At 44.0% G+C, this 27,511-nt stretch overlaps 1 protein-coding gene across 9 annotated transcripts in view; it reads right to left on the reverse strand.

The window, feature by feature from the left end:
- MAP7D1 (MAP7 domain containing 1) overlaps positions 1 to 27,511 on the reverse strand; it is an 80,698-nt gene that overhangs the window by 36,482 nt on the left and 16,705 nt on the right. For all 9 annotated transcript variants that reach the window (XR_003943746.1, XR_003943745.1, XM_030217905.1 and 6 more), the window contains exon 2: positions 4,290 to 4,421. Coding sequence is in view for 7 of the 9 variants with exons in the window: in XM_030217905.1 (XP_030073765.1) it covers positions 4,290 to 4,421 (132 nt within the window). In the remaining 2 variants the exon portion in view is untranslated. The remainder of the gene's footprint in view (positions 1 to 4,289; positions 4,422 to 27,511) is intronic.

The following is a 27,511-nucleotide window of genomic DNA, read 5'->3' on the forward strand; positions in this document are numbered from 1 at the left end:
CCTAAGGGCCCTGTTTACTAAAGGTGCGCTAGTGTTTTTAGCGCGTGCTAAAAATTGGCCTGCGCTAACCGTGTAGACGCCCATAGGATTATTATGGGCATCTTCATGGTTAGCGCAAGCTAAAAACGCTAACGCACCTCTAGCACAGGTTAGTGAAACAGGGCCCTAAGAGTACTGCTTGGTAATGGAGAACTGGCAAATGAGTGCGTCTGCTTAACACCACCAGGCCTGCCAATGCAGTAAATCAAACCGCTGAGCGCTGCAGTTCATGTGCCTGCACAAATACAGCTGACCACTGATCTGCACCAAATAAATCAATCATGTTTTGATGGTAACATCCATAGTCGCAACTCCCGGATTCAAAAATACCTCCCGGATTATGGTACTTTTCTTCTGCTCCCTTTACAATCTACAATATTTAATGTTATATTTATTCTTTATATACTGACTTTAACATGATACCAAGGTGGTTTACAATTCCAAAATGAGAATTAAGAAAGGAACTACATCTACCAAATTAAAGATAAAATGCTTGCCAATTTCAGAAAATTTAAAAATCCTTGGAGTAACAATCGACCGCTACCTTACACTTGAGACTCACGCGAACAACACAACCAAAAAAAGATGCTCTTCGCCATGTGGAAGCTGAAAAGAATAAAACCATTCTTTCCAAGATCTGTCTTCCGCAACCTGGTACAATCACTCGTATTAAGCCATCTAGACTACTGCAACTCATTATACGCAGGCTGCAAAGAACAAATAATGAGAAAACTTCAGACAGCCCAGAATACAGCAGCCAGACTCATCTTCGGAAAACCAAAATACGAAAGCGCAGCACCATTACGCGAGAAACTACACTGGCTCCCACTCAGGGAACGTGTCACCTTTAAAATATGCACGTTAGTGCACAAAATCATTCACGGTGAAGCCCCTGCATACATGTCTGACTTGGTAGACCTGCCACCTAGAAACGCCAAAAAATCATCCAGAACTTTCCTCAACCTCCACTTCCCTAAGTGCAAAGGCATAAAGTATAAAGTACTACATGCATCAACCTTCTCCTACAAGAGCACGCAACTCTGGAACGCACTGCCACGCGGCCTGAGAGCGGTCTATGAGTTGACAGACTTCCGCAAACGACTGAAGACCCATCTCTTTGACAAAACATACCGCAAGGATCAAAACATATAAATCCCATATACACCATAACAACGCCTCAAGATATTACCCATGTACTCCACTTCCCCATACTCTCTCCCATTCAATAATCTACCCACAGATAAAAAATGTTTACCCCATCGCTCTCTTGCTATTATTAGATCAGCGTAGTAATTCCCCAACGTCATATCCTTTAGTTTCTACGCCCCAAAGGTGATTGATATGACTCTGTCTTCCTTAACTATTCACAATGTAACCCATATTCGTAATGTAACAAACTGTATTTCCATCATTAACAATGTATTGTAAGCCACACTGAGCCCGCAAATAGGTGGGAAAATGTGGGATACAAATGCAATTAAATAAAATAAAAATAAATAAAATTATCCTATCGTATGCACGTCAAATTTCTGCGCAAGAGTGCAAGGAGGAAGCATTTCCCTGTGTTCTAACAGTAAACTAGATCGTGTGTCAAAAATAGTAACGTGGAGAGTAAAAGAATACAAGCATATATAGATCAAATTCCTCTCTCCCGCACTTTCAATTACACCTGTATCTTCTCAATGCAAAGGAACACACTCTGAGGGGCTGCATGAATCCAGTGTAACAGACCATCAGGCTTATTTTCGAAAGAGAAGGACGCCCATCTTTCAACACAAATCGGGAGATGGGCTTCCTTCTCCCAGGGTTGCCCAAATTGGCATAATCAAAAGCCGATTTTGGGCGTCCCCAACTGCTTTCCGTCGCGGGGACAACCAAAGTTCCCGGGGGCGTGTCGGAAGCATAGTGAAGGCGGGTCTTGGGCATGCCTAACACATGGGTGTCCTCGACCCATAATGGAAAAAAAAAAGGGCGTCCCTGACGAACACTTGGACGACTTTACTTGGTCCTTTTTTTCTTACGACCAAGCCACGAAAATGTGCCAGAACTGACCAGATGACCACCGGAGGGAATCGGGGATGACCTCCCCTTACTCCTCCAGTGGTCACTAACCCCCTCCCACCCTCAAAATAATAGTTTAAAAATATTTTGTGCCAGCCTCTATGCCAGCCTCAAATATATCATACCCAGCTCCATGACAGCAGTATGCAGGTCCCTGGAGCAGTTTTAGTGGGTGCAGTGCACTTCAGGCAGACGGACCCAGGCACCCCCCCCCCCCCCACCTGTTACACTTGTGGTGGTAAATGTGAGCCCTCCAAAACCCACCACAAACCCACTGTACCCACATCTAGGTGCCCCCATTCACCCGTAAGGGATATGGTAGTGGTGTACAGTGGTGGGTAGTGGGTTTTGGGGGGCTCAGCACACAAGGTAAGGGAGTTATGTACCTGGAAGCAATTTATGAAATCCACTGCTGTGTCCCCTAGGGTACCTGGTTGGTGTCCTGGCATGTCAGGGGGACCAGTGCACTATGAATGCTGGCTCCCCCCACGACCAAAGGGTTTGCATTTGGTCGTTTCTGAGATGGGCATCCTTAGTTTTCGTTATCGCCGAAAATCAGAAACGACCAAGTCTAAGGCCGGCCATCTCTAGGGACGACCTAAATGTCAAGATTTGGGCGTCCCCGACCGTATTATCAAAACGAAAGATGGACACCCATCTTTTTTCGATAATACAGGTTTCCCCGCCCCTTTGCTGGGACGTCCTGCAAGGACATCCTCAGGAAAACTTGGGCGCCCCTTTCGATTATGCCCCTCCATATTATCCAACTTTTTGACAGAGGTGTCGCACAGGAGCCTGGAACTGAACCTCCGAGTCCAGCTTTGTTCTTTGGGACAGCCAAGGCTGGAGGTGCTTCAGAGACATGAGTGGGGAGGTCAGCCATGATACAATGGCAGCACTTAGTAGCCAGACTTCAGGTGTATTTGGAAGTTGCTCTTTATAGGGTCATGGTTCATGGTCCCTTGCCTAGAACTATTGCTGGGGCAGTTAAGCTAGATGTTAGAGGTTGAAAGATAGGGTGATGGGAGATAGAGAAGAGGAAGGTGCCAAGAGAATTATGGAATCAAATCAAAATTGGTGGTGCTTAGATGGCAGCTCCACTAATTGGGGAATAAGGCCAGTGCTGGGCAGACTACTATGATCTGTGCCCTGATCACGGCTGAACAGACCTGAATGGACTACAGTAGGGCTAAGGCCAGTGATAGGCAGATTCTACAGTTTGTACCCTGAAAACGGCAAAGACAGATCAAGATTAATTATGCATATTTAGTATCACATCATACCTTATGCTACAAGTTTATCTTGTTGAGCAGACTGAATGGACCCTGCAGGTCTTTATTTGGATCAAGGGTTTCTTAACCACCAGAACATACCAAGTTAAATCAAAAACATTTCATCACCATGGAATGCATATTGTGGAGTACCTCAAGGTTCCCCATTATCACCAATACTCTTCAATATAATGATGTCCCCTTTGGCCAACTTCATATCCAGTCAAAGACTTCACTCATTGCAGACGATGTCACAATTTATATCCCCTTCAGACATGACCTTTCTGCAATCTCCAATGAAATCACGCGCTGTCTGAACATCATGGATTCATGGGCTAACTCATCAAAACTTCAGGCGATCATTAAAGACCTATCTGTTTTGCAAGGCCTACCCTACTGGCCCTACTTAAATGCCTCAACTCTGCAATACATCAATACCTTACATCGCATTGGATATTATATATTCCTTTATTTCCTTGTCCCTTTTTGTACCTGTTTACTCTAACTTTACCTAACCCTTATTTTAAATTGTATTTAACATCTACCGGACTTGGCGATTGCCTTTACGGTATTATGTAAGCCACATTGAGCCTGCTAATGGGTGGGAAAATGTGGGATACAAATGTTACAAATAAATAAATTTACTGTCATCTACTCTATTGCTATGTAAGTCAGAGGAACTTTGTGATGCAGTGTCCCCAGTGGCACTTTGTGTCCCTCAGTCAGGTCTGGGAAGGGGAAAGAGTCCCTCACTCTGTTGAGGAGGGAAAGGCAAACTGCTGTACCCCAGAAGAAAAAGACCACATAAACCAAGCCTACACACTTTGTGACAGGCTAAGAGACTGATGGAGGAAGAAGGGGGTAGGAATGACCCACAATGCTATGAGGAGAAAGATTTTCATCACATATGAAACCCACCTTGCTTCTGTTTACAACTGGTGGCTGAGGTCACAGGAGAAGCAGAGGGGATCGGCAACGCTTCAGTACTCTGTGGAACTTTGTCTTTTAGGACGTTCCTCTCCCCCTCCTCTTTCAGGGTCTCTTCTGAAGCTGGAAGGCAGAAAAACAAAGCAAACCAAATCTATGGTCTGACTACTTAATGCATAAATCATCCTGGAGCACAAACACCACAATCCCTGGGGAGAATGAGGTAATTGCAGGCAAAGTAAAGGGTTTTAAAAGTGCAAAAATCCATTATTAACAAGGTGCAGAATCAATGCCTCACATGAAGGGGGTGGTGGCAACTTTCAATACAGTCAGACAAGAACACTTCCTCTTTAGAACTGTACTGAGCAGAAAGATCCTGCTGTGTATACACACGACCCCCCCGGGAGGAATTAATCTTCCCATCACAGAACACAGTCTGCACCATGAAAAACACGTAGAACTGTTCCTAATTCTGCTAAAGAACCTATTTTTAGTGGCAATGAAGCAGGAACATGTCTGTATAAATAAAACAATTTTGACAGCTACAATACACCCTGCCATGGGAGGCAAACAGGAGAGAATGCATCTTTCTTCCAACAGTTTTAAGGAGGGCAGAAGGTAACAAGTGGGGAAGGCATGTGGTTTCTGACAGAAAGGAGAGGGAAGGGGGGTTGTTCTGAATGCGGCAGCTCCCAAACAATTCCACTAGTTTGTAAAGAATAGAATGAAATCTAGTGTGATTAATATATCTAACCATTAGATGTCACTCTCTGATTTCAAAGGATGGATTTTACTGTTTTAACCACAGGCTGCCACTGTACAAGGCAACAGGAATTTCCATATGACACCTCTAGTTGGCAGTAGACATCAACTAGTGGCAAACTACACAGTTCAGCCACTATGGGAACCATTAAGAAAGGTACAGATTTCAGTCAGTAGAATTTGCAACAGAGAAAATGCACACATCTGAATCACCTAGGACCAAGATGGTTTGATGACCTGGAGATGGCATGACATCACAGAGCTGAAGCTGGTCCATCCAAAGAGATTTTCATTCTCCCCAATGCAGCTGCTGCCACCATCTTGGTACACCCAAAATAATGCAATTAATAGGGCAACAAGCTCCGCCTACTGGCTTCAGTCCAGATAATAGGCCAAGCATACTCCTGCTGTCTCCTGTTCACCAAATCTCCTTGCCTAGGACTAACCCAACAGGGAAAAAAAAGATATGGCGGCTGGGGAGGAGAGGCTTTGTTGTGGGGAAAAGCATGCACAGCATGCTTCATGGAATACTTTCAAAACACCTCTGCACGTGGGTGTGTGTGCATGCACACGTATGCATCTGTATATTTCTGACTGCATCAGTGTCTGCCTGACTTGGAGAGGATAGGAGGGGAGGGGCAGTTTCAAACGAGCAATTCCTTAACAACTATTTTCCAACACATTCATGTTTCTGTGCTGCAGGTGCTGGACTTTCTCTTCCACAGAAATGCATTGGAACATTTTTAGGGGACTTTCTCTGGGACATTTCTGATCTGACCCTCCCATGCCAAATTTGGTTCCATTTCAATCAGTCATTGGAGAGTTACTGCCTCTAGACATTCCTGTGGGATGAGAATAAAAAATGGAAATGATTTTTTTAGCAATGTCTGACAACAACTGTGCACTGGCAAGCTACGCCTCCTTTGTTTTCATCATTAGGTCTCACAACATTTGGTAGAAAATGTTGTCTGGGATCCTACTGCTATTTTCACAGCACAGTATCTCATGTTATTTCAGACACACTGGATGGAACCATTTATCCAGCTCTTACAAATCCTAATGAAGAATACATTAATGAAATCATTTTTGGTACAAAACCATAAAACACTTTGTGTTGGAGAAACCCCCACCTGGACCAAAAGGTTTCCGTTTTGATTCCCAAATCAGTTCTGCTTTCTGGATCAGCTGGGGATGCTGTAGAGTCAGTGTTCGGAGCCTGGGGGGGGGGGGGGATCTCATGATAAGCAAAGACCACCATCATCTACTGGCCAGATTCAGGACTATAACTACATAGCTCCAGAAGCAGAATTTGGGACCCTACTTTCTAAGATATTGGCTGACTTTGCACCTATGTTTAATAATAGAAGGAAATCACAAGCAGATTTTAAACGATGTTTTCATAAAAGATGGGGGAATGAAATCCTCCAGGTACTTTCCCCTCTCTTTTGTAAAAAGATTTATGGCACTTGGAAGGGGGGGGGGGGGGAAGTGTAAATTGGGTAATCTAGTTATGCTATTGACATGATCAATGCCTTTGAAAATGGTCCTCCCCACATATTCAGGGGTTCTTTTACTAAAGGTTAGCTTGAGTTATCTGCAGCAGGTCTCATTTTATTCATATGGGACCTGCTGCAGATAACTCAAGCTAACCTTTAGTAAAAAGACTCTCTCAGTGTCAAGTCGCCAGCTGCTGGCACAGGGCTTTCAGTGTGCACACCCTGTCTCCCCCCCCCCCCAAAAAAAAAAAAACTGCACTGGGTAAGGTAACAGATTTTTTTTAAAGGGTAAAATTTATTTCCTCCTCCACCCCCCTCCATGCAAACACGTAAAACTTGCATATAATATAGAATTCCAGAAACTTCAAGTAGAATCAAGTGATGACCATCCATAAAATGAAACACCCACCCCCTTTCATTATTTCACTGTTTACACTGTATATACCAGCCTACATCAAGGAGGGAAAAGGAACAAACCCAAAGGAAAAGCAGAAGCCCAGAACCTGTCCATTAATACCTCAGGCCTACCCATGATTGACCCCAGGCTACCTCCAAAGTAGTAAAATCAACTGCATTTTAATCCTTAAGGAAATCTGTTAAATGAGAGGGAAATCACTCAGTCTCTAACAGGACACCAGGCATTTACAAAGAAACCCTAAAAGAAAGTTGCACCTGATGTTTTAATTGAAGCAAATCTCTTACATGCCCGAGTTACCCTACACACAACAGCAGGCAGACATTTTCAGATCACAGAAGGAATCATCTCCTCAAAAAATAAAATGTCAAAACGTGTCTTTTCCAGTTCAGTATGAAGCGTGACAGATGGGAAATCTCATGAAATGAAGATTCTAAAAAAAAAAAAATGAGATAGCTCAAGACTATCAGGAGCCTGCCACTGCATCCCAGCCCTCTTCCCTCGGCATGAAAGTATAGGTATATTCGAGTTGTAATAACATCAGGAAAATTTAGCAATTCATACACATTTCTTAACTCCCAAATTCAAAAACCTGCAGTTTCCTAGGAATTCAAATTCTCCATTGACTCAGCCTGACATTGGACTGCAAAGCTCTTAAGACATTGGCCATTCCCATAGCCTCAAGAATCAGCATGTGGAGTCCCGATATGGAGACTTGAGCTTACACCAGGCTGAGTCTCCCTCTGCGCTTAGCAAGAGCATCTTGCAAAAGTACATCCTTTCAGCAAAACTGTGCAGGTCCCTTCATTCTGTCAAATTCGACAGGCCAGCACTCCTAACACTATTTTCTCAGTAATTGGCCTCACTTTACGGAAGACCTTCATCTTCTTTTCTACACCAACCCACTGTTTACATTCCCTCAGTGACCATCGACTTGTCCTACCAAATCCCAGGCAAGCCTATTACGAAGTACCAAGAAAGTACTTTTTACTTTGTGGCCCCTTTTATCTGGGCTGGTCTGTCCTTGAATATTAGATCAGAACCTCTTAAAAACATTTAGGGCTAGCATTCTTGGAGATGAAAAAACTAGTTGATAAACCTGTAGAGTAATCGATATCATTTAACTATTAAAGTAATGGGGGTAGAAGGCCAGGCCATATATGCATTTTCTTTTTCTTTTTGTTTAAGATCTCCTATTGTCTAAATCACTTCCCCCTTAAGGTAGAATTGTGGTCTAATTAATTGTATAGCTTGCTCTTTTTTCTTATTGAAAGTATTGTAAGTTCAACGTTATGTTTACCTTTGTTTTTTTGAACAGGCTGTACAGTGTATTACATATTGCATGTTCCGCATGTAAAAACTTTAAATGATAAATAAATAAAATAAAAAAAAATAAAATAAAAAAAAACATTTAGGGCTGCTTTGAAAACTTTTTTTTTTTTTAAATAGATTTCTTTCATAATGTGTCTCTGTGGTACGGAGCAGTTGCACCAGACGGGTACACAGCAGTAGAAGTTGTTTATTTTTGGTTGTCTCTGGATTCTTTCCTTTTTATTATTAGCATTCTTTTTACCATTTTTAGCTTTTATAATTTATGTCGTTTTTATTTATATGTTTAAAAAAAAGCAATTCATCACATAAAAAAAACATCCTATCAAAGATTTGAGGCCACATTTAAAAAAATAAGTTATTTACCGCTGCTTTGACTTAAGATGGCATTATGGGCACTGGAATGAATGCAAACTGACTGGAGCACACTCTCCTTTATCTTCTTTTCTAAGAACTGATGTAGTTTCTGTCTTTTTTTGTATAATTTGAGACATGATTTTTTTATTCATTGGACATGTTGTTCAGCCTGTATAAGCGGCTTTTAACCCTCTCACAGCCATAGGCTGAAACAACCCTGGATATTCAATTCTGGGCCAAGGCCAATATTCAGGCTGGTGCCCGGTTTATGCAGCTGATAAAGTTAGGCCAACCTTTTCCCCGGCCTAACTTTATCCGCTTACGTAGCTAGTTAGCAGAATGAATATCACCACTAATCAGCGGCTCCATCCCTGGATTGCACCTAACCTACCCAATTATAGCCAGTGTTTGGCAGAACTACCTGCTTAAGTGACACTGAATACAGGCGGCCAGCCTGCTCAGTGGGGTTTAAGTAAGCAGAAGTCTCTCCTGCCCCATTAGAGCCCTTTCAATATTGACCCCCATTGTAAACCACCTAGATGTTAATGCAATACGTAATATCCCAAGAAATAAAAAGTCTTGAGACTTGAAGCTCTGAATCTGGACCTCTATAGACAGTCGTATATGTACAATAAGGACACATTGCCTCCAGATGTTCTGCCTCCTTGGAACGGCACCAAAACAGACAATATAATCACTTTAGAGCAGGGGTTCTCAACCCAGTCCTCAGGACATACCAGCCAGTCAGGTTTTTAGGATCCTTACAATGAATATGCATGAGATAAATTTCCATTCACTGTCTCCATTGTATGTAAATCTCTCATATGCATATTTATTGTGGATATCTTGAAAACCCAAGGACTGGGTTGAGAACCCCCTGCTTTAGAGAGACAGGGCTCTCTTTCTTAAAGCTTCAAGAATCAGAATCCGACACAAGAACCAAAAGGAACCACTTGGAACAGAGAAAACTTCCTGACCTACAGCAGTCCCTGGGAGCCAAGTAGGTGGAGATGGAGTAGTTCTCTCAAGGAGGCTCAAAGAAGCAATGGATAGAGGGAGGAGTTCACATCACATACTTGGACAACATATCTACTGAGCCACTCATATCAGCTTAGAACCAAAAGATGCTGGCTTGGCTTTGGGCTTCTTTCCCCCCCACCCCCATCTCCAACAGGTCTTTTTAAAAATGACCAAGAACCACCAAAGGGTCACTCTACTTTGGTCATGCCTGTTACTCGGACACCCATAGCTACACACCATGTAGGACATAAATAAGGAGAATGCTGATGTGCACAAACGACATAACTAGGGAGCAGTAAGTCTTGGGAAATCTGGTCCACCCTACAGCTCCTCCTCCAGTCTTTGGAGCTGCCTGACGGATCCCTGATCACAGCACAGCATCTCCAGGCTCTCTCAAATTAGCATGTACCCCTTAATACATTCTACTGTATTTTTACTTGCCTTTTCCAAATCTGAGCTCAAGGTGAGTTAACTATTTGGAGTACTGTTCATAAATCCCCTAAGAGGATGAAGTGACTTGCCCGAAGTCACAAGGCGTGTCGGAAGTGTGATTTCAACACCAGGCCTTCCTGGCTTTAAGACCACTGCTGTAACTACTTTGCTACTCCTCCATTCCACTGAGAAACTTGCACTAACACATGCTATGAATAATTAGTAGCACTAGTAAAGTCCTGTATCTCTTAATATCTTCCTTCAAGCGGCACCAGTTATAAATCAGACCAGCCATTAAACTACTGCAAGGCATTGACCCTTCTTAACACTTTCAAAGTAAGGAAGCAAATCTTGTAGGGCCAGACATTAACACCGAAGTTTAGAGCATGGCATCTTCAGCTGGGAAAGCATCTCTCTCTCTCAAGCATGCTATGGGGAAACAGTGACCCATGACCCTTGCTTCTTAAAATTGGATCTGCTCAACTAGAATAAACCACATGTCATTGGGCTTCACAAATGCTGTGTGACACCAGCAGCTGACCTAACCCTTTCAGAGCACCAGCATAAAGATTAACTGCAGTGGCACGGGGGCATCTCTACAGACATGTCTCAGGCTTGGAGCAGGATTCCTGCTTTAATCCTTCATGGCAACTGTTAATGACACGGCCACCAACTGGTGGCACATATGGAGAAAACCTCAGACTACGGAAAGAGAGACATCTCTCACAGCTGCAGATAAATCTGCATGTGAAGGTCAAGTAGAAACATGAAAGGGTACCAAGTGGCTCAAGTCAGAAAAGCCAATCAAAATGCTGCCTCCATGCATTGCAATGTGTGGACTCTGGCACCTCCTAGAGGACAGCAGACTGACAAGTATAAATTCAGGATAACGCAACAGATCAGTGGGAATCATCACCCCGTTTCACATAGCCTCTTCCTACACGGCTTTGGGTTATCAGACAACAGGGAGTGTGTGTGTGTGAATGTGTGTATATTTACAAAGTGCTTCCCTAAATAATCATGGGCCAAAAGTGGGTGCATATAAAAATTAACAGAACAGAAAGCAGTCTGCATGAGCCACATTACCAGATGACAATTACATTTCATCAGAATAAACCAACCAAGCTGCACCCGACAACTCTACATTCATTAAGCACCATTAACATCAGATAAAAAGCTCCACCATACTTTCTATGGAGCCAAGTCCTTCAGGGGGTGGGGGAAGGGGGATATGACAGACATCCACTTTAATTATATGGAAGGAGATGCAGGGGGTCCAAAGTTAGCATTTTTTTTCCATTGGGGGGTGTCAACCAAGGTCTGTTACACTTTATACTCATGTAACAGAAGGTGATTAAGTAGTCTGGGTGAGCTGATCAACTTGGGAACATGGCTTCCTAAAGGAAAAGTCCATAGACCATTATTAAAATGGACGGGGAAAAATCCAGTGGCGTGGAGGAGTAGCCTAGTGGTTAGTGCAGCGGACTTTGATCCTGGGAAACTGGGTGGGCAAGTCACTTAACCCTCCATTGCCCCAGGTGCAAAATTAGTAACTGTATATATGTAAACCGCTTTGAATATAGTTGCAAAATACCACAGAAAGGCGGTATATCAAGTCCCATTTCTAGGATAAGCAGCATAAAATGTATTGTACTTTTTTTAGGATCTTGCCAGGTACTTATGACCTGGATTGTCCACTGTTGGAAACAGGATACTGGGCTTGAAGGATCTTCAGTCTGTCTCAGTATGGCAGTACTTATGTACATATGACTAGGAATCCCAGCACCAACGATTCACACACACGTGCAAACTTGTTCATCTTTACTATGCTTAGTATAGAAGCTCTTGGAGGCAGGGACTTCTCACACTCTGCACTTTGTGGGCTTTGAATCTTTTGTTTGCCTTATTTCTTTTCTCATAGTTGGCCTTCTGCACAGAATCATTTTCAGAGAGGAGAAGTATTGTATTCTCAGGGCTCTGGAGATCTACTGTGACTCAAAAATACATTAATAGCACATACCCTCAGGAATTCACGAGCATGCTAAGCAGCTGATGAATGCCAGCACTTGCCCCTTGCTGCCCCTCTCAGCAATGTGTTTATATTCGTATGGTGGAGGGCATAAAGACACCCAGAAGCATCACGTGGTTTGTGAAGAGGTAAAGGAGGGCGACAGAGGAAGCCGATGCCAGTGACTAAGCCGGACTGTAAAATGGCATGGTTTTTCAGGCCTTTCGCTTCTTATTTGAGGCCAGAGCACCTGCCCACCTATGCAGATGTTGCGAGCCATGAAAACTGCTAGAAATCAGCTGTGGAATGCAGCAACATCTGTCCTAAATGTAGCAGAGAATCCTCCTCCCACCTTATCCAAAGGCATCTCTTCCCCACTGCTGCTAGAAGAACTTCAGAAGTTGGTTCCAAAATCCACACAGGACCTACTTCAGCCCAGATCTGGAACCCTCCACCCCAGTTTCACTCCCTGTCTCTGGCTGGTCTGTGACCTTTACTTGCTCACTTCCGAGGCCCGGCACTTCTTCTACACTAGTCAGCACCAGTTCTAGAGTCCCTTACACGGAGGGGAAACGGTGGCACAGGCATCCAGGCCCTGTCTGCCTGTTCTCTCTTCCCTATTGCAAAACCATAGGCCCGATTTGTTTTTATGCCTCCAATATTTCTTTGCGTCCAGCTGTCAAGTCCTTGGAATGTGCTGTATCAGCCATATCACGTACATCATTGCGCTGTGCTGCCTGCACCAAGCTGCTGTGTTGACCAGGTTGATAGATCACATGACGTCCTGCAGCTGGGCATTACGTAATATGGCCTTAGTCTAGCCTGCCTCACTTCAGTTATCACCACAGGCAACTGAAAATCACAAAACCAGGAGGACAAATGCAGTGCAGGCGGTGCTGAGTGAACACCACAGGAATGTAGTCAAGGCTGAAGAATCCCAAGCTAAGCTTTGTCCAGGCTCCGAGCTGCCTTAGGGTGGGAGCTAAAAAAATTTTTTAATTTTATTTATTAACTAGTAAAAAAGGCCAGTTTCTGGAACGAATGAAACGGGCGCTAGCAAGGTTTTCCTGGGAGTGTGCATGTTTGAGAGAGACAGCCAGAGTGAATGTGCGGGTGTGTGTGTGAGAATGAGAGTGTGTGACAGGGCCCCCTCCCCTGTTCCTAATGCCCCTCACCCTATTTCCTCCCCTCCTTTTCCTCCTCCTTCCTACACTTTGGGTTCCTTAAGGCTTTCAAAGGTCTATGTACCCCCGTGGCCCTAACACCCAGTATCCAGATACCCCACCGCTTTCCTCCTCACCCCTCCCCCAAGATGTAATACTTTCACGTCCTTCTTTTTTTTTTTTTTAAATGTCCTATCTACCCTGTGTACAAATGCCCGGCATTCAGATTGTGTTCCTCTCGTAAATTTTCATTCATTCAGAACTTGCCCCCCCCCCCCCCCCCCCCCCAACACTTTCGGTTCCTTCAGTCTTTTAAAATTCTCCTATCAACCCTGTGTACTAATGGCCAGCACTCAGATAGTTTTGCTTTGCCAAATTGTCTGTCACTGAGGTCACTGCGTGCCTGCCTAGCAGACCACTTCCGGCAGGCACATCCTGTTGGAGGTGAGAATTATTATATAGTATTTTTAAAATATATTACAAGTTAACCACTTGCTAAAGAAAATCAGAAATGAAACATATTTAGGAAAAATAGCAAAGAAAAAAAAAAACTTTCTTCCTTAGACCACTAAAGATGGGAGAAAAGCTAGTAAGATAAGGAGATCATAAAAGAAAAGTAAACAATCACAAGGCCATTAATGCAAATTAATTCCCCATCAAAAGATAATATTGTCAATCAAATTAAACTGGAACAACTGTTGCAGTTGAGACCTTCTTAGTTAGTTCTGGTTGAAAAATAATGCATACTTATTTTTATTACATTTGTACCCCGCGCTTTCCCACTCATGGCAGGCTCATTGCGGCTTACATGGGGCAATGGAGGGTTAAGTGACTTGCCCAGAGTCACAAGGAGCTGCCTGTGCCTGAAGTGGGAATCGAACTCAGTTCCCCAGGACCAAAGTCCACCACCCTAACCACTAGGCCACTCCTCCACTGTTGCTACTATTTGAGATTCTACATGGAATGTTGCTATTCCACTAGCAACATTCCATGTAGAAGTCGGCCCTTGCAGATCACCAATGTGGCCGCGCAGACTTCTACATGGAATGTTGCTAGTGGAATAGCAACATTCCATGTAGAATCTCCAATAGTAGCAACATTCCATGTAGAATCTCCAATAGTATCTATTTTCTTTTTGTTACATTTGTACCCTGCGCTTTCCAACTCATGGCAGGCTCAATGCGGCTTACATGGGGCAATGGAGGGTTAAGTGACTTGCCCAGAGTCACAAGGAGCTGCCTGTGCCGGGAATCGAACTCAGTTCCTCAGTTCCCAGGACCAAAGTCCACCACCCTAACCACTGGGCCACTCCTCCACTTTACTTCCAAATGCTTTTATCAAACATTTACATGGATAGGCTAACAGGAAAGCTGCTTCCAAAGAGAGCGCCTCCTGCCTTAAAACCAAAAAGGCCTTCCTGCGATCTTGTGTCTGCTTAGTCACATCAGGATATAAAACAAAAAAGTCTAAGAAATCCAAAACTACAACTGCAAAACCGCATTGTTCAAAAACAAAAAGACACAACCAAAGTCGCTCTTTCTGAATCCTCAGATGACTCAAGTACAGCAGATTAATTGAAGAGGAGAAGAGAAATAGGAAGATTTGAACGTCAGTCTCCCCCCCCCCCCCCATCACCGTTCACTAATCAGGGGGGGTCTTGAGGCCACCAGTTTTTGTTGAAAGAATACAATTTATTCAAAGGAGGAATGTTTCCTGGGGAACATTTTAGAACTTCAATTAAATATTTTCTATAAAGAAACATCAACAGGTGAAATGAGGATGACCAAGGCAGTATTTCTGTGATGTGCTATCAAAATGTGCTTATCTTTTCTATCCAAATGGAATTCTTTTCAATGTTCTACTATACTAAATTATATTTGTATATGTAAACAGCTCAGACATTTTTTATTTGCTATACCGTCCATCAAAAAGAAACTTGAAAACCCCGGAGCCATAGGAAAGTTCAACAGTCTCAAATTTAATCTTGTTATTTTCTATCTGTTCAATTTTCCTATGGAGTATCAATTTATCTTTAATTATGGTCACAGACATCTCTTGTAAAGATTAAACTTCATCCTTGACACTAACTGTACAAAAAAACACTCTTGTTTTTGTCCCTTCCAAAGTTCTAAGATAGATCATCAAATTTACTCACAAGCACAGATATTTCCGTCATGGATTTTTTGAGTGTAACCAGCAGCTTATGAACACCACCATGGAAGCCTCAGCTGGAGGTACTTTTCAGCGAATCACTACCACAAGTTTCCCTCTTACTGATATATGCAGTGGAATCACCTCCAACTGGGGCATGCAGTAGAGTTAGAAGGGCATGGCGGTGGTTTGAGCACTGAAGGGACGAGTGACACATCCAACCTAAGGGCTACAAGATCTTCACACAAAGCCACTGCCAGGTATTCACCTCCAGGTCACTGAGTGGGGGTCCTGGCTACATGTCGTGCAATTGACTGCTGTACCAGAGAGGAGGATATGGTGGTTGGGGGGAATAGTTTTCACCACTCTTTCCTTTTAGTATGAGACATAGCAATACAAAGAAGCAAATGCTAGTGCAAGTAAGATGCACTGTAAACATGGACAGGCTTACACCGCCATCTTGGCCACTCCCCCACCTCACCAACACTTTCTTAGGAAACATACAGAGCCAAGAATCAAGCCATGCTAAAAATGTATCTAGAGGGCTACAAAAATCTAATATGCAAAACCTCAGCCCCTGAAGATGTGTGCACGTCAGGAGTGAAAGACAGCAGTCTGTTTTCCCCTACTGCACCTGGGCTAGTTGATCTAGAAATTAGCTACATACCTGGCATTAACACCCGCACTCAAAAAAAAAGGATTAGAGCACTGGAATGCCGCCATCAGAGATAGGAGGCAGTGAAGGGGAAGGGGAGGGACCTGGCACCACCAGGAGTACCCCTCACTGGCCAAGTACAGTCACAATCCCCACGCTTGGGGGTCCAGCAACCAAGAAAAAGATCTAGGTGTCACTGTAGATAATACACTGAAATCTTATGCTTAATGTGCAGTGGCAGCCAAAAAAAGCAAAACAGGATGCTAGGAATTATTAGGAAAGGGATGGTGACTAAGACCGAAAATACTATAATGCCTCTGTATCACTCCATGGTGTGACCTCACCTTGAGTACTGCGTTCAGTTCTGGTTACTGTATCTCAAAACAGATATAGCGGAATTAGAAAAGGAGTGGCCTAGTGGTTAGGGTGGTGGACTTTGGTCCTGGGGAACTGAGGAACTGAGTTCGATTCCCACTTCAAGCACAGGCAGCTCCTTGTGACTCTGGGCAAGTCACTTAACCCTCCATTGCCCCATGTAAGCCGCATTGAGCCTGCCATGAGTGGGAAAGCGCAGGGTACAAATGTAACAAAAAATAAAAAATAAATAAAAAACGACCAAAATGATACATGGGAAGAAACTGATATGACCGAGGTCTACAAAATGCTGAGTGGTATAGAACAAGTAGAAGTAAATTGATTTTTTGCTCGTTCCAAAGGTACAAAGACTAAGGGATACTCAATGAAGTTACATGGAAATACTTGAAATATTTTTTCACTCAACGAATAGTTAAGCTCTGGATCTCTTTGCCGGAGGATGTAGTATCAGCGGTTAGCGTATCTGGGTTTAAAAAAAGGGTTTGGATAAGTTCCTGGAAGAAAAAAGTCTACAGTCTGCTACTGAGACAGATGTGGGGAAGCAACTGCTTGCCCTGGGATTGATTGAATGGAGTGCAGCCACAATTTGGGTTCTGCCAGGTATTTGTGACATGGTTTGGACACTGCTGGAAACAGGACACTGGGCTAGATGGACCATTGGTCTGACCCAGTATAGCTGCTGCTCCCCAGTATCTCTCCACACTCGTCCTTCCCTACACCCCTTCCCGTGCACTCCGCTCCATGGATAAATCCTTCTTATCTGTTCCCTTCTCCACTACTGCCAACTCCAGACTTCGCGCCTTCTGTCTCGCTGCACCCTACGCCTGGAATAAACTTCCTGAGCCCCTACGTCTTGCCCCATCCTTGGCCACCTTTAAATCTAGACTGAAAGCCCACCTCTTTAACATTGCTTTTGACTCGTAACCACTTGTAACCACTCGCCTCCACCTACCCTCCTCTCTTCCTTCCCGTTCACATTAATTGATTTGATTTGCTTACTTTATTTATTTTTTTGTCTATTAGATTGTAAGCTCTTTGAGCAGGGACTGTCTTTCTTCTATGTTTGTGCAGCGCTGCGTATGCCTTGTAGCGCTATAGAAATGCTAAATAGTAGTAGTAGTAGTAGTATATTCTAAGCTCAAATACACCCAAGGGAACGGGCAAGGAGCAAATCTCAATTCATACAGCTGCATAGGATATGTCCATCCACCTGCTGAGATAGAATGAAAGAGAGGATGTTGCACAGTACCCTTTATGGCAGAGCTCTGGCGTTCACCTGCTGCTAGAGGGACATAACCCACTCCGTCTCTGGATTGATCTGTGGGATGCTATGGAAATCCCTGGTATCTAATGCCCCCCCCCCCCCCCCACCTGCGACTCCTCTCTCTCTCTCCCCCTGGGAAGTAAGCACCCCTCCCCCACCACATACCATGAAGAGGAGGCAGGAGCAATACCCACTCACTCCTGCTTCCAACACTGCCATCTTCCGAAATAGCAGCGTTTGAGCACCACAGTGCATGCTGGGACGCACTACACAGTGTCGTCTCCTTCACTTGAATGTGCACCAGTTCAATAGCTTTCAGGCAGTATATAAGAAATTAAAAGACCATAAGAAGCATTACCAAATACCTTCATTTCAGGAAAGGTCTAAAAACCTCTCTTCAAGAAATTTGATGGGTTAAACCACATACGATACAAATGTTCGACACAGATTGTAATGTAATGGTAAATATAAAAAGAATGTAGCATCTCCTAACTGACAATTGTAAGCCACACTGAAGCGAAACTTGTTTTTGGATAATTGTGGGATATAAGAACGAATGAATAAATAAAGGGAATTTTTGCTTTAATAATGTGGAAGATCTCTCTTCGAGGTACATAAAGGGGGTTCAATAGACTACCAAGGATAATTTTTTTGGTGCATTGGAGAGCATGGAGATGACCCTTCATGCAGCAGTGAGGTTTTTTTACGTCTCCCTTCCTGTCAGTATGTGATCCAATCACCGCGACAGGAAGATACTTTTTTTAATGCTTCTCAACAACAAATGGCTGCCAGTGTGTGTGCTGTTTTTTTTCTGACAGCGCACATTTTTTTTAACACAGCAGTAATCTGCATAAATCAGAGCGCAAATAAATAAACTTTTGCATTACATCTGCATTAAAAACGTGCATTCTGCCACATCATCCTGGCTCTTAACACCTGCCTTTCTGTGCTAGCCTTTCATAAAGCAGCACCTCCTGCACTGCTGTGTCTCCGCAAGCAACGTACCACCACCTCATGTTTTAATAGGCCTTTACAGTAGGACTTCCTTTCCTAGTGACCCATCACGGCTATGCATGAAATAAGTTTGCATACACTGATTTCCAAGGCACATACAGCGAGTAGACGAAAAGGAAGCGGAATAGTAGAGAAGAAACAGGAAATGAAGCGCAGGATTAGGGAGTAGGGCGATTGTTCTCTACTACTACTACTATTTAGCATTTCTATAGCGCTACAAGGCATACGCAGCGCTGCACAAACATAGAAGAAAGACAGTCCCTGCTCAAAGAGCTATGTAATAAAAGTGAGCCAAGTATAGGACAATCAAGCCATTGTGACATCACTGATGAGGTTGGCTCTTATTGGTGGCCTGAGGCATTATGACATCACAATATCACCTCTGATTACAAGAGACTACTACTACTACTATTTAGCATTTCTATAGCGCTACAAGGCGTACGCAGCGCTGCAGAAACATAGAAGAAAGACAGTCCCTGCTCAAAGAGCTATGTAATAAAAGTGAACCAAGTTTAGGACAATCAAGCCATTGTGACATCACTGATGAGGTTGGCTCTTATTGGTGGCCTGAGGCATTATGACATCACAATATTAGCTCTGGTTACAAGAGACTACTACTACTACTATTTAGCATTTCTATAGCGCTACAAGGCATACGCAGCGCTGCAGAAACATAGAAGAAAGACAGTCCCTGCTCAAAGAGCTTACAATCTAATAGACAAAAAATAAATAAAGTAAGCAAATCAAATCAATTAATGTGAACGGGAAGGAAGAGAGGAGGGTAGGTGGAGGCGAGTGGTTACAAGTGGTTACAAGTCAAAAGCAATGTTAAAGAGGTGGGCTTTCAGTCTAGATTTAAAGGTGGCCAAGGATGGGGCAAGACGTAGGGGCTCAGGAAGTTTATTCCAGGCGTAGGGTGCAGCGAGACAGAAGGTGCGAAGTCTGGAGCTGGCACTAGTGGAGAAGGGCCATTTACTACTACTACTATTTAGCATTTCTATAGCGCTACAAGGCGTACGCAGCGCTGCACAAACATAGAAGAAAGACAGTCCCTGCTCAAAGAGCTTACAATCTAATAGACAAAAAATAAATAAAGTAAGCAAATCAAATCAATTAATGTGAACGGGAAGGAAGAGAGGAGGGTAGGTGGAGGCGAGTGGTTACAAGTGGTTACGAGTCAAAAGCAATGTTAAAGAGGTGGGCTTTCAGTCTAGATTTAAAGGTGGCCAAGGATGGGGAAAGACGTAGGGGCTCAGGAAGTTTATTCCAGGCGTAGGGTGCAGCGAGACAGAAGGCGCGAAGTCTGGAGTTGGCAGTAGTGGGCTCACCCCCTCCCCTTCCCTGCAGGCTTCCTGGAACGGAGGGGCTAGATCACAACACCTGCTATTACTCAGGTGTCTGAAAAGTGGCAGAACCGTGTTCCAGGCTGTTGTCCCCAGAAAGTAAGCCCTGCATATAATCATTGTGGCTATCCTGAAAACCTGACTAGCTATAGTGTCACAGTACATGTTTAGTAGGCCCAGCCTTTCACTGTAGAACCACCATAGCTATACATCAAGTCATGCCACTAAACCCTCACCTTCTTTCTGAAGTTACTACTGCACTACTTTCCCAAATTCATACAGTTTCCTGGGATTAATCTGCCAGACAAAGATGCCGTCAGAACATAATAGCTGCATTACTCGTTTACCCTTTAATTAAAGAAGATTTGGCAGCAGCAAGTGCGAGTAAAATCGCTTCTGTCCCGCCTCGGCTGTCTAGCACAGGCTTGTCCAGGAGCGTAGCAAAACATTTCATCACTGAAGCCAATTACACCTCGCACGTGTGTGGATGCTGAGCAAGGCTCTCAGACCTGCTGCAGGGATCCCATGGCACACATGGAGGCATTTGCTTACCTGCCACTGGCTTGAAGACGTGGCCTACATAGATGCTTTTCTTCTTGCTGTCCCAGGATGGGGCAAAAGGTACATTTCCTTTAGTCTACTAAATCAGTGACGACCTCGTGGAATCCTGGCAGAAGCACTGTCAAGTGCTTAACTCCTTAAGCACTAGATATCTTTTGGAGTCTGAATGGAACTATTCTGAACCACCTGGGCTGCCTAATATTTCACCTGTACACAAATAATCAAGTTGAACTGGATTAATTCTGGTCAGAGTTCTGTGCATCGCTGAATAATCAGGGTATGAATATCTCAAGTCTTTTCTCCAAAACTGAAAACTACAAAGCAAACTCTCCAGTGCAATGACAGTTACGAAGATTCACCTACAGATCATATGGAATGCACTTCAGTCCACGCTTTGCCGTGTCTGAACTCATCAATTGCTTCTGAACAGAATGTCCTAAAGTGAGGACAACCAAAAGGTAAAGAGGCAGTGGCTCAGGGCCGCACAGTAGCCAGAGCAGAGCTGGGATCAGAACTGAAGTCAGACAGAACCGGACGGGCCCAGGGTCACAGAGTATCCATGGCAGAGCTGGGATTAGAGTGCCTGCCAAAGAGTTCCCCAACCTGTTTATTTTGCTGGGAACCACAACACAAGTCATCTCCTGCTTAGGGCCTACATTAACCCTTTCCCAGCCACACTGATGCCTGTTCCCACACAACCTCAGTAATGAGCAATCCCCCAATTCAAGACCATACAGCTCCCTTCAGCTCTGGATCCCACCAGAAGTCTTCAAGTCACTTTTGGTGTTTTGGGAGGAAAACACATGCAAAAAGCTAACCCACTGCCAGAAGAGAAAAGGGAAGGCAGCCCGGGAGAACACAGTGCTCAGCACAAACGCACTCCTTCAGTGCCCAAAGGCACACTTTTGAATAAAAAGACGTCTCAGCTTGCAACATGCAACTCTTACAAAACAAATCCTGAAAGTAACACTCTCACTTTCACCACCAGTGCATTTTAGGCCTACTTAGCAGAAATTAAATGCATCTTAACAAATTATCTTCCCAGTCACTTAGTCTGCTTCTCACACCATTAATCTTATTTTTGTTACATTTGTACCCCGCGCTTTCCCACTCATGGCAGGCTCAATGCGGCTTACATATACAGGTACTTATTTGTACCTGGGGCAATGGAGGGTTAAGTGACTTACCCAGAGTCACAAGGAGCTGCCTGTGCCTGAAGTGGGAATCGAACTCAGTTCCCCAGGACCAGAGTCCACCACCCTAACCACTAGGCCACTCCTCCTCCTAACTCTCCTTCAATTTTTGTTTCATATCTGTAATACAGTAAGAATCTGCTCCTCTCAGGTCACATCACATGCTCAGAAGGCCCATTGTCAATTCTACCCAGGTAAAACACTCAGATGAAAACTACTCTTTCCTTTGTAAGGTACCTGTGCTCTCTCTTTACTTCCACCCTTGAAGAAAGAGGAGCCAGCGGACAATGCTCAAGTATTTTGATTTTGAAATTCTCCCATGTAGTTTATGGCGCTGCTGACTTTGTGCTTTCCAGCCCCACATTTTCAAAGGGAAATTTTGCAAGTATGCAAATTAGATGCAGGGTTCTTATAGTGACCCTACCAATACTGTGGCTATAGCAAGACTGCTCCCTGCTCTAGAGCTTTGCCATACCAAGTGTAAAAGCCTAGAGACATTTATAAAGGCTTCAAATGAGAATGCCAACTCTGAAAAGGACAAGGCTGTCAGAAGTTCAAATGGAAAAGGGCACATATATATCACCATATATCCCTTGTACTGCCTAGCGTCACTAGAATATACTAGAAAATACTGCACAAGGTCATTCACACAGTTATGAGGCTCCTGCCTCTCACAGCGGTGATTGAGCTTTGCACATGTGGAAGGTTAAGTGGCTTTTTCAAGGTCACAGAAAATAAAGTGAATAAAGGCAGGGCTAGAGAACCAGATACCAGGTTCCCTGGGCACTCAGTCCCTAAAATATGGAATTGCAAATAATTAAGAGGCAAACAGCTAAAGTTTTAGAAAAATATAAATAAGATAGCAAAACGAAAAAGAATAGCAAAAAGTAAAGAGAAAAAAAAAAAAGTAGAAAGTTTCCAAGGCTCCTAAAAATTTGTGTACATCACCTACGTTTGCTAACTATATTTCCAACCCTGGATAAAGAAAACAAAAAAACAAACAAACCATCCAGGCTGGCTTTGAGCACCATGCATTGACCATTCCTCTTAATCAGGGGGAAAAAAAAACAAAAAAAAAAAAAAACTTGCACCTCTTAGAATAAACTTTAAAAAAAAAAAAGGGGGGGGGGAGGAACCTTTTACATGAAATTCCTCTTAAAATCCCACAATGCTACACCTGAACTACTTTGTTCAGCATTTTATTGCATGAAACAATAAAAAACCTCTTCTGGTTGCCCAGCACATCTCAAACATGTGTTGCAAGGTCTGTGCACTCCCAGGACCTTGTGCTTTTGCCTTTCCAAGGCCCAGACAGCACTTGTTTGCCAATGTCTGCTGTGACAGGACAGAGACCCAATATTCTCTCAGCTTATTCATGTTTGCCAGAGGAACCAGTAACCTAGGAGAGGAAGTTTTTCCTTTGTTTCATGGCCGACTGGGAAAGAACCACCTCAGATAAATGTCAAGGTTGGGTTTCACCTGTTAAAAAATGCCTTTATAATTAACAATTTGCAACTCCCTCTGACCTAGAACCAGACTGGACATCACAAGCCCAATAGTCACCAACCAGGAGGAGGAAAGGAAAATCCCATTTAATGGCGTTACATGAGGGAACCTTTTCACAGAAGACAGGATAACCTCTCTTCCAGGTCATTGGTCCCCTCTGTAGAAGTCAACTTCCAATACCCTCTCCTCCAAGACTGTTTAATAGAATGAAATATTAAGACTGCGGGGGGGGGGGGGTAAAGGGGGGGAATAAAATACCCAGGGCTGCTGTTATCACCCAAGCCACCTATGGGCAGACTTATACGGTCTGTGCCCTGAAGAACACAGGTACAAATCAAAGTAGGGTATACACAAAAAGTAGCACATATGAGTTATCTTGTTGGGCAGACTGGATGGACCGTGCAGGTCTTTTTCTGCCGTCATCTACTATGTTACTATGACAGAACAGTGTGTTTTAAGCCTGTAAACTGCCTAAATTAATGTATTTTTCTAGTTTGGCCAGCAGGTGGTGCATGTTTATGCTTAAATCTGTTAAAGAAAAGTGAATGCCCTCAGTTTCACTCAGTGAAGAAGTGAATCTACAGTACTGTGAGCAGTATAGTTTAAAAACTTGTTGACTAGGCTCTGATTGGCCTGGAGTTTGAAATTACCCAGTAGTTGCTGGCTGTTGCTTCAGTCTTAGCCAGGGAGAAAAGAGAGACAGATCTCTTTGCTGAGGCTCTGTGAACAGTTATATATCCTGATCTTCCCAGGTACTGATCCATATAATTGATCCATATTTCAGTTACCTGTTTGCTGATTGCACATTTTGTTTTTTCATTGTTTTTTAAGGCAATAAATAATTGTTTACAGTCTCTGCCTGTCCTGGTGGTTTGTGTGTTGGATCTGTGAGTGTTTGCTGGGAACTGTGGGACCACTGGGAGTGTGGCCCCAGTAACCTAGGTATCACTGGGGATAATTTGAGAGTGGGAGACTCAAGAGGCGGTTGTGACCCAATCGGTGGGAGGAGGGTGCTAGAGTAGAGCACAAGCGGCAGGTACAGGCAGACCTGAGCTGTGCTGGGGATAGACCCTCTAAGTGGCTGTGGGGTAACCCCAGGCGGCTGGCACCACCTTACTGGGCAGACTGGATAGACCATCTGCAGCCATTTACTATCTTTGAGTCAAAATTGCAGAGGGAGAGATGCAAGTCTTAGAAGACAGACAACCATTATAGAAGCATGACAGCAGATAAAGGCCATATGACCCATCCAGCCTGCCCATCCTCTGTAATCCCTAATTCTTCCTGTTCCTAAGTGATCCCACATGTTTATCCCATGCCTTTTTAAATTCTGGAACAGTCCTCGACTCCACCACCTCCACCGGGAGGCCATTCCACGCCTCCACCACTCTTTCTGTGAAAAAATACTTCCTTAGGTTACTCCTAAGCCTATTCCCTCTTATCTTTGTCATATGGCCCCTCATTCCAGAGCTCTCCTTCCTTTGAAAAAGTCTCTTCCTGAACATAAATGCCCTTCAGATATTTAAACGTTTCTATCATGTCTCCTCTCTCCCAGCGTATACATGTTAAGGTTCATAAGCCTGTCCCTATAATTTTTGCATTCAAGACCGCTTACTAATTTCGTGGCCGCCCTCTGGACCGACTCCATCCTGTTTATATCTTTCCTTAGGTGCGGTCTCCAGAACTGCACGCAGTACTCCAAATGGGGCCTCACCAGAGACTTATACAACGGCACTATCACCTCCTTTTTCCTGCTGGTCATGCCTCTCTTTATGCACCCAAGCATCCTTCTGGCTTTGGCCGTCGCTTTTTCTACCTGTTTGAAAGCTTTAAGGTCGTCCGACACAATCACCCACAAGTCCTGCTCTTCCTTTGCACACTGAAGCGCTACACCCCCTATACTGTACCGTTCCCTCAGATTTTTGTGACCCAAGTGCATGACCCTGCCTCTAGGTCCTTCCTCATGTCATTCACACCCTCCATGGTGTCCACCCTGTTGCAGAGTTTAGTATCATCCGTATGACAGAAAGGCAAGGGAATGGGACTTATATACCGCCTTTCTGTGGTTTTTCCAACTACATTCAAAGCGGTTTACATATTATGCACAGGTACTTATTTGTACCTGGGACAATGGAGGGTTAAGTGACTTGCCCAGAGTCTCAAGGATCTGCAGTGGGAATCGAACCCAGTTCCAGTTCCCCAGGATCAGAGTCCGCTGCAGAAAAAGAAAAAAAAAAAAAACACAGACACTTTTTTTTTTTTGGGGGGGGGGGGGGGGGGGAGGGGGGTCTTTCACTAAGCTGTGATAGCTTTTTTTGCTCTCAGTAAACACAGAGATGCCCTTAGTAATATAATGGATGTCTTGGCATTTATCACCAGCTGATTTCTACCCTGGCTTAGTAAAAGACCCACTTGGTCACTCACTGCCAAGGTGTCAACCCAAGCACTAGGGCTAATGATGTTGACAGCCATAATATAGAGACTTCCGCCACTGATAACCCTCCTAGTGCATTCCAGCTGGAAGTGGCGGAAGTCTCTATATGGTGGACCTGTACACAGAGCCACTGCAGCAGGAGAAAAAAAATGGAAAAAAAAGACTAAGCCCAGTTACAGAGATCACTGAAGATTAGGAGATAAATAGATGGTTTGTAGCACACACGGCTTAATATGAGAGAATTTACCAAAAGAGCTCATCAGAAACTGGAAAAAAAATGGAGGTCTAGTTACAAGGACTAAGATATGAGGAAGTGAGCAGAAAAAGACAGAAGGGGGAAAAAAAAATCTCCAGCTATTTGGAAAGGAAGGCTCAGAGCTGAAGTCCTGACTACAAGGAAACTGCCAGGTCAGAAAAGTTAAAGATGTTGAATGTGGCCACCACAATTGAAATCCATCAAGTACTTGATCACGCTACCATTACCGGAGATAAAAATCAAGAAAAAGTCCCTTAAGGTGTTGACCCTGCAGATGAACGAGATGCGTCTCTGTGGTGTAACATGTGGAGTACAGGACCACATGATGCAATTCAACAGAACAGATATCCTGAGCTTTCGGTGCCCTGCCATCTTGAGGTGTGATCAGAGACCTCAAAAAGCAGGAGTGGAAAGATTTAGAAAACTTAGGAGCTAGGGAAAAAAGCTTTAGGAGAAAGGTACTCTCAATTTTTCACTATGAGTCCCGTTTACTAAACCGCGCTGTAGGCGCACTAGTGTTTTTAGTACATAAGTACAGTGGTGGAAATAAGTATTTGATCCCTTGCTGATTTTGTAAGTTTGCCCACTGACAAAGACATGAGCAGCCCATAATTGAAGGGTAGGTTATTGGTAACAGTGAGAGATAGCACATCACAAATTAAATCTGGAAAATCACATTGTGGAAAGTATATGAATTTATTTGCATTCTGCAGAGGGAAATAAGTATTTAATCCCTCTGGCAAACAAGACCTAATACTTGGTGGCAAAACCCTTGTTGGCAAGCACAGCGGTCAGACGTCTTCTGTAGTTGATGATGAGGTTTGCACACATGTCAGGAGGAATTTTGGTCCACTCCTCTTTGCAGATCATCTCTAAATCATTAAGAGTTCTGGGCTGTCGCTTGGCAACTCGCAGCTTCAGCTCCCTCCATAAGTTTTCAATGGGATTAAGGTCTGGTGACTGGCTAGGCCACTCCATGACCCTAATGTGCTTCTTCCTGAGCCACTCCTTTGTTGCCTTGGCTGTATGTTTTGGGTCATTGTCGTGCTGGAAGACCCAGCCACGACCCATTTTTAAGGCCCTGGCGGAGGGAAGGAGGTTGTCACTCAGAATTGTACGGTACATGGCCCCATCCATTCTCCCATTGATGCGGTGAAGTAGTCCTGTGCCCTTAGCAGAGAAACACCCCCAAAACATAACATTTCCACCTCCATGCTTGACAGTGGGGACGGTGTTCTTTGGGTCATAGGCAGCATTTCTCTTCCTCCAAACACGGCGAGTTGAGTTCATGCCAAAGAGCTCAATTTTTGTCTCATCTGACCACAGCACCTTCTCCCAATCACTCTCGGCATCATCCAGGTGTTCACTGGCAAACTTCAGACGGGCCGTCACATGTGCCTTCCGGAGCAGGGGGATCTTGCGGGCACTGCAGGATTGCAATCCGTTATGTCGTAATGTGTTACCAATGGTTTTCGTGGT

Source organism: Microcaecilia unicolor, chromosome 11 (genome assembly GCF_901765095.1).
Source record: "Microcaecilia unicolor chromosome 11, aMicUni1.1, whole genome shotgun sequence".
Classification (NCBI taxonomy): Eukaryota; Metazoa; Chordata; class Amphibia; order Gymnophiona; family Siphonopidae; genus Microcaecilia; species Microcaecilia unicolor.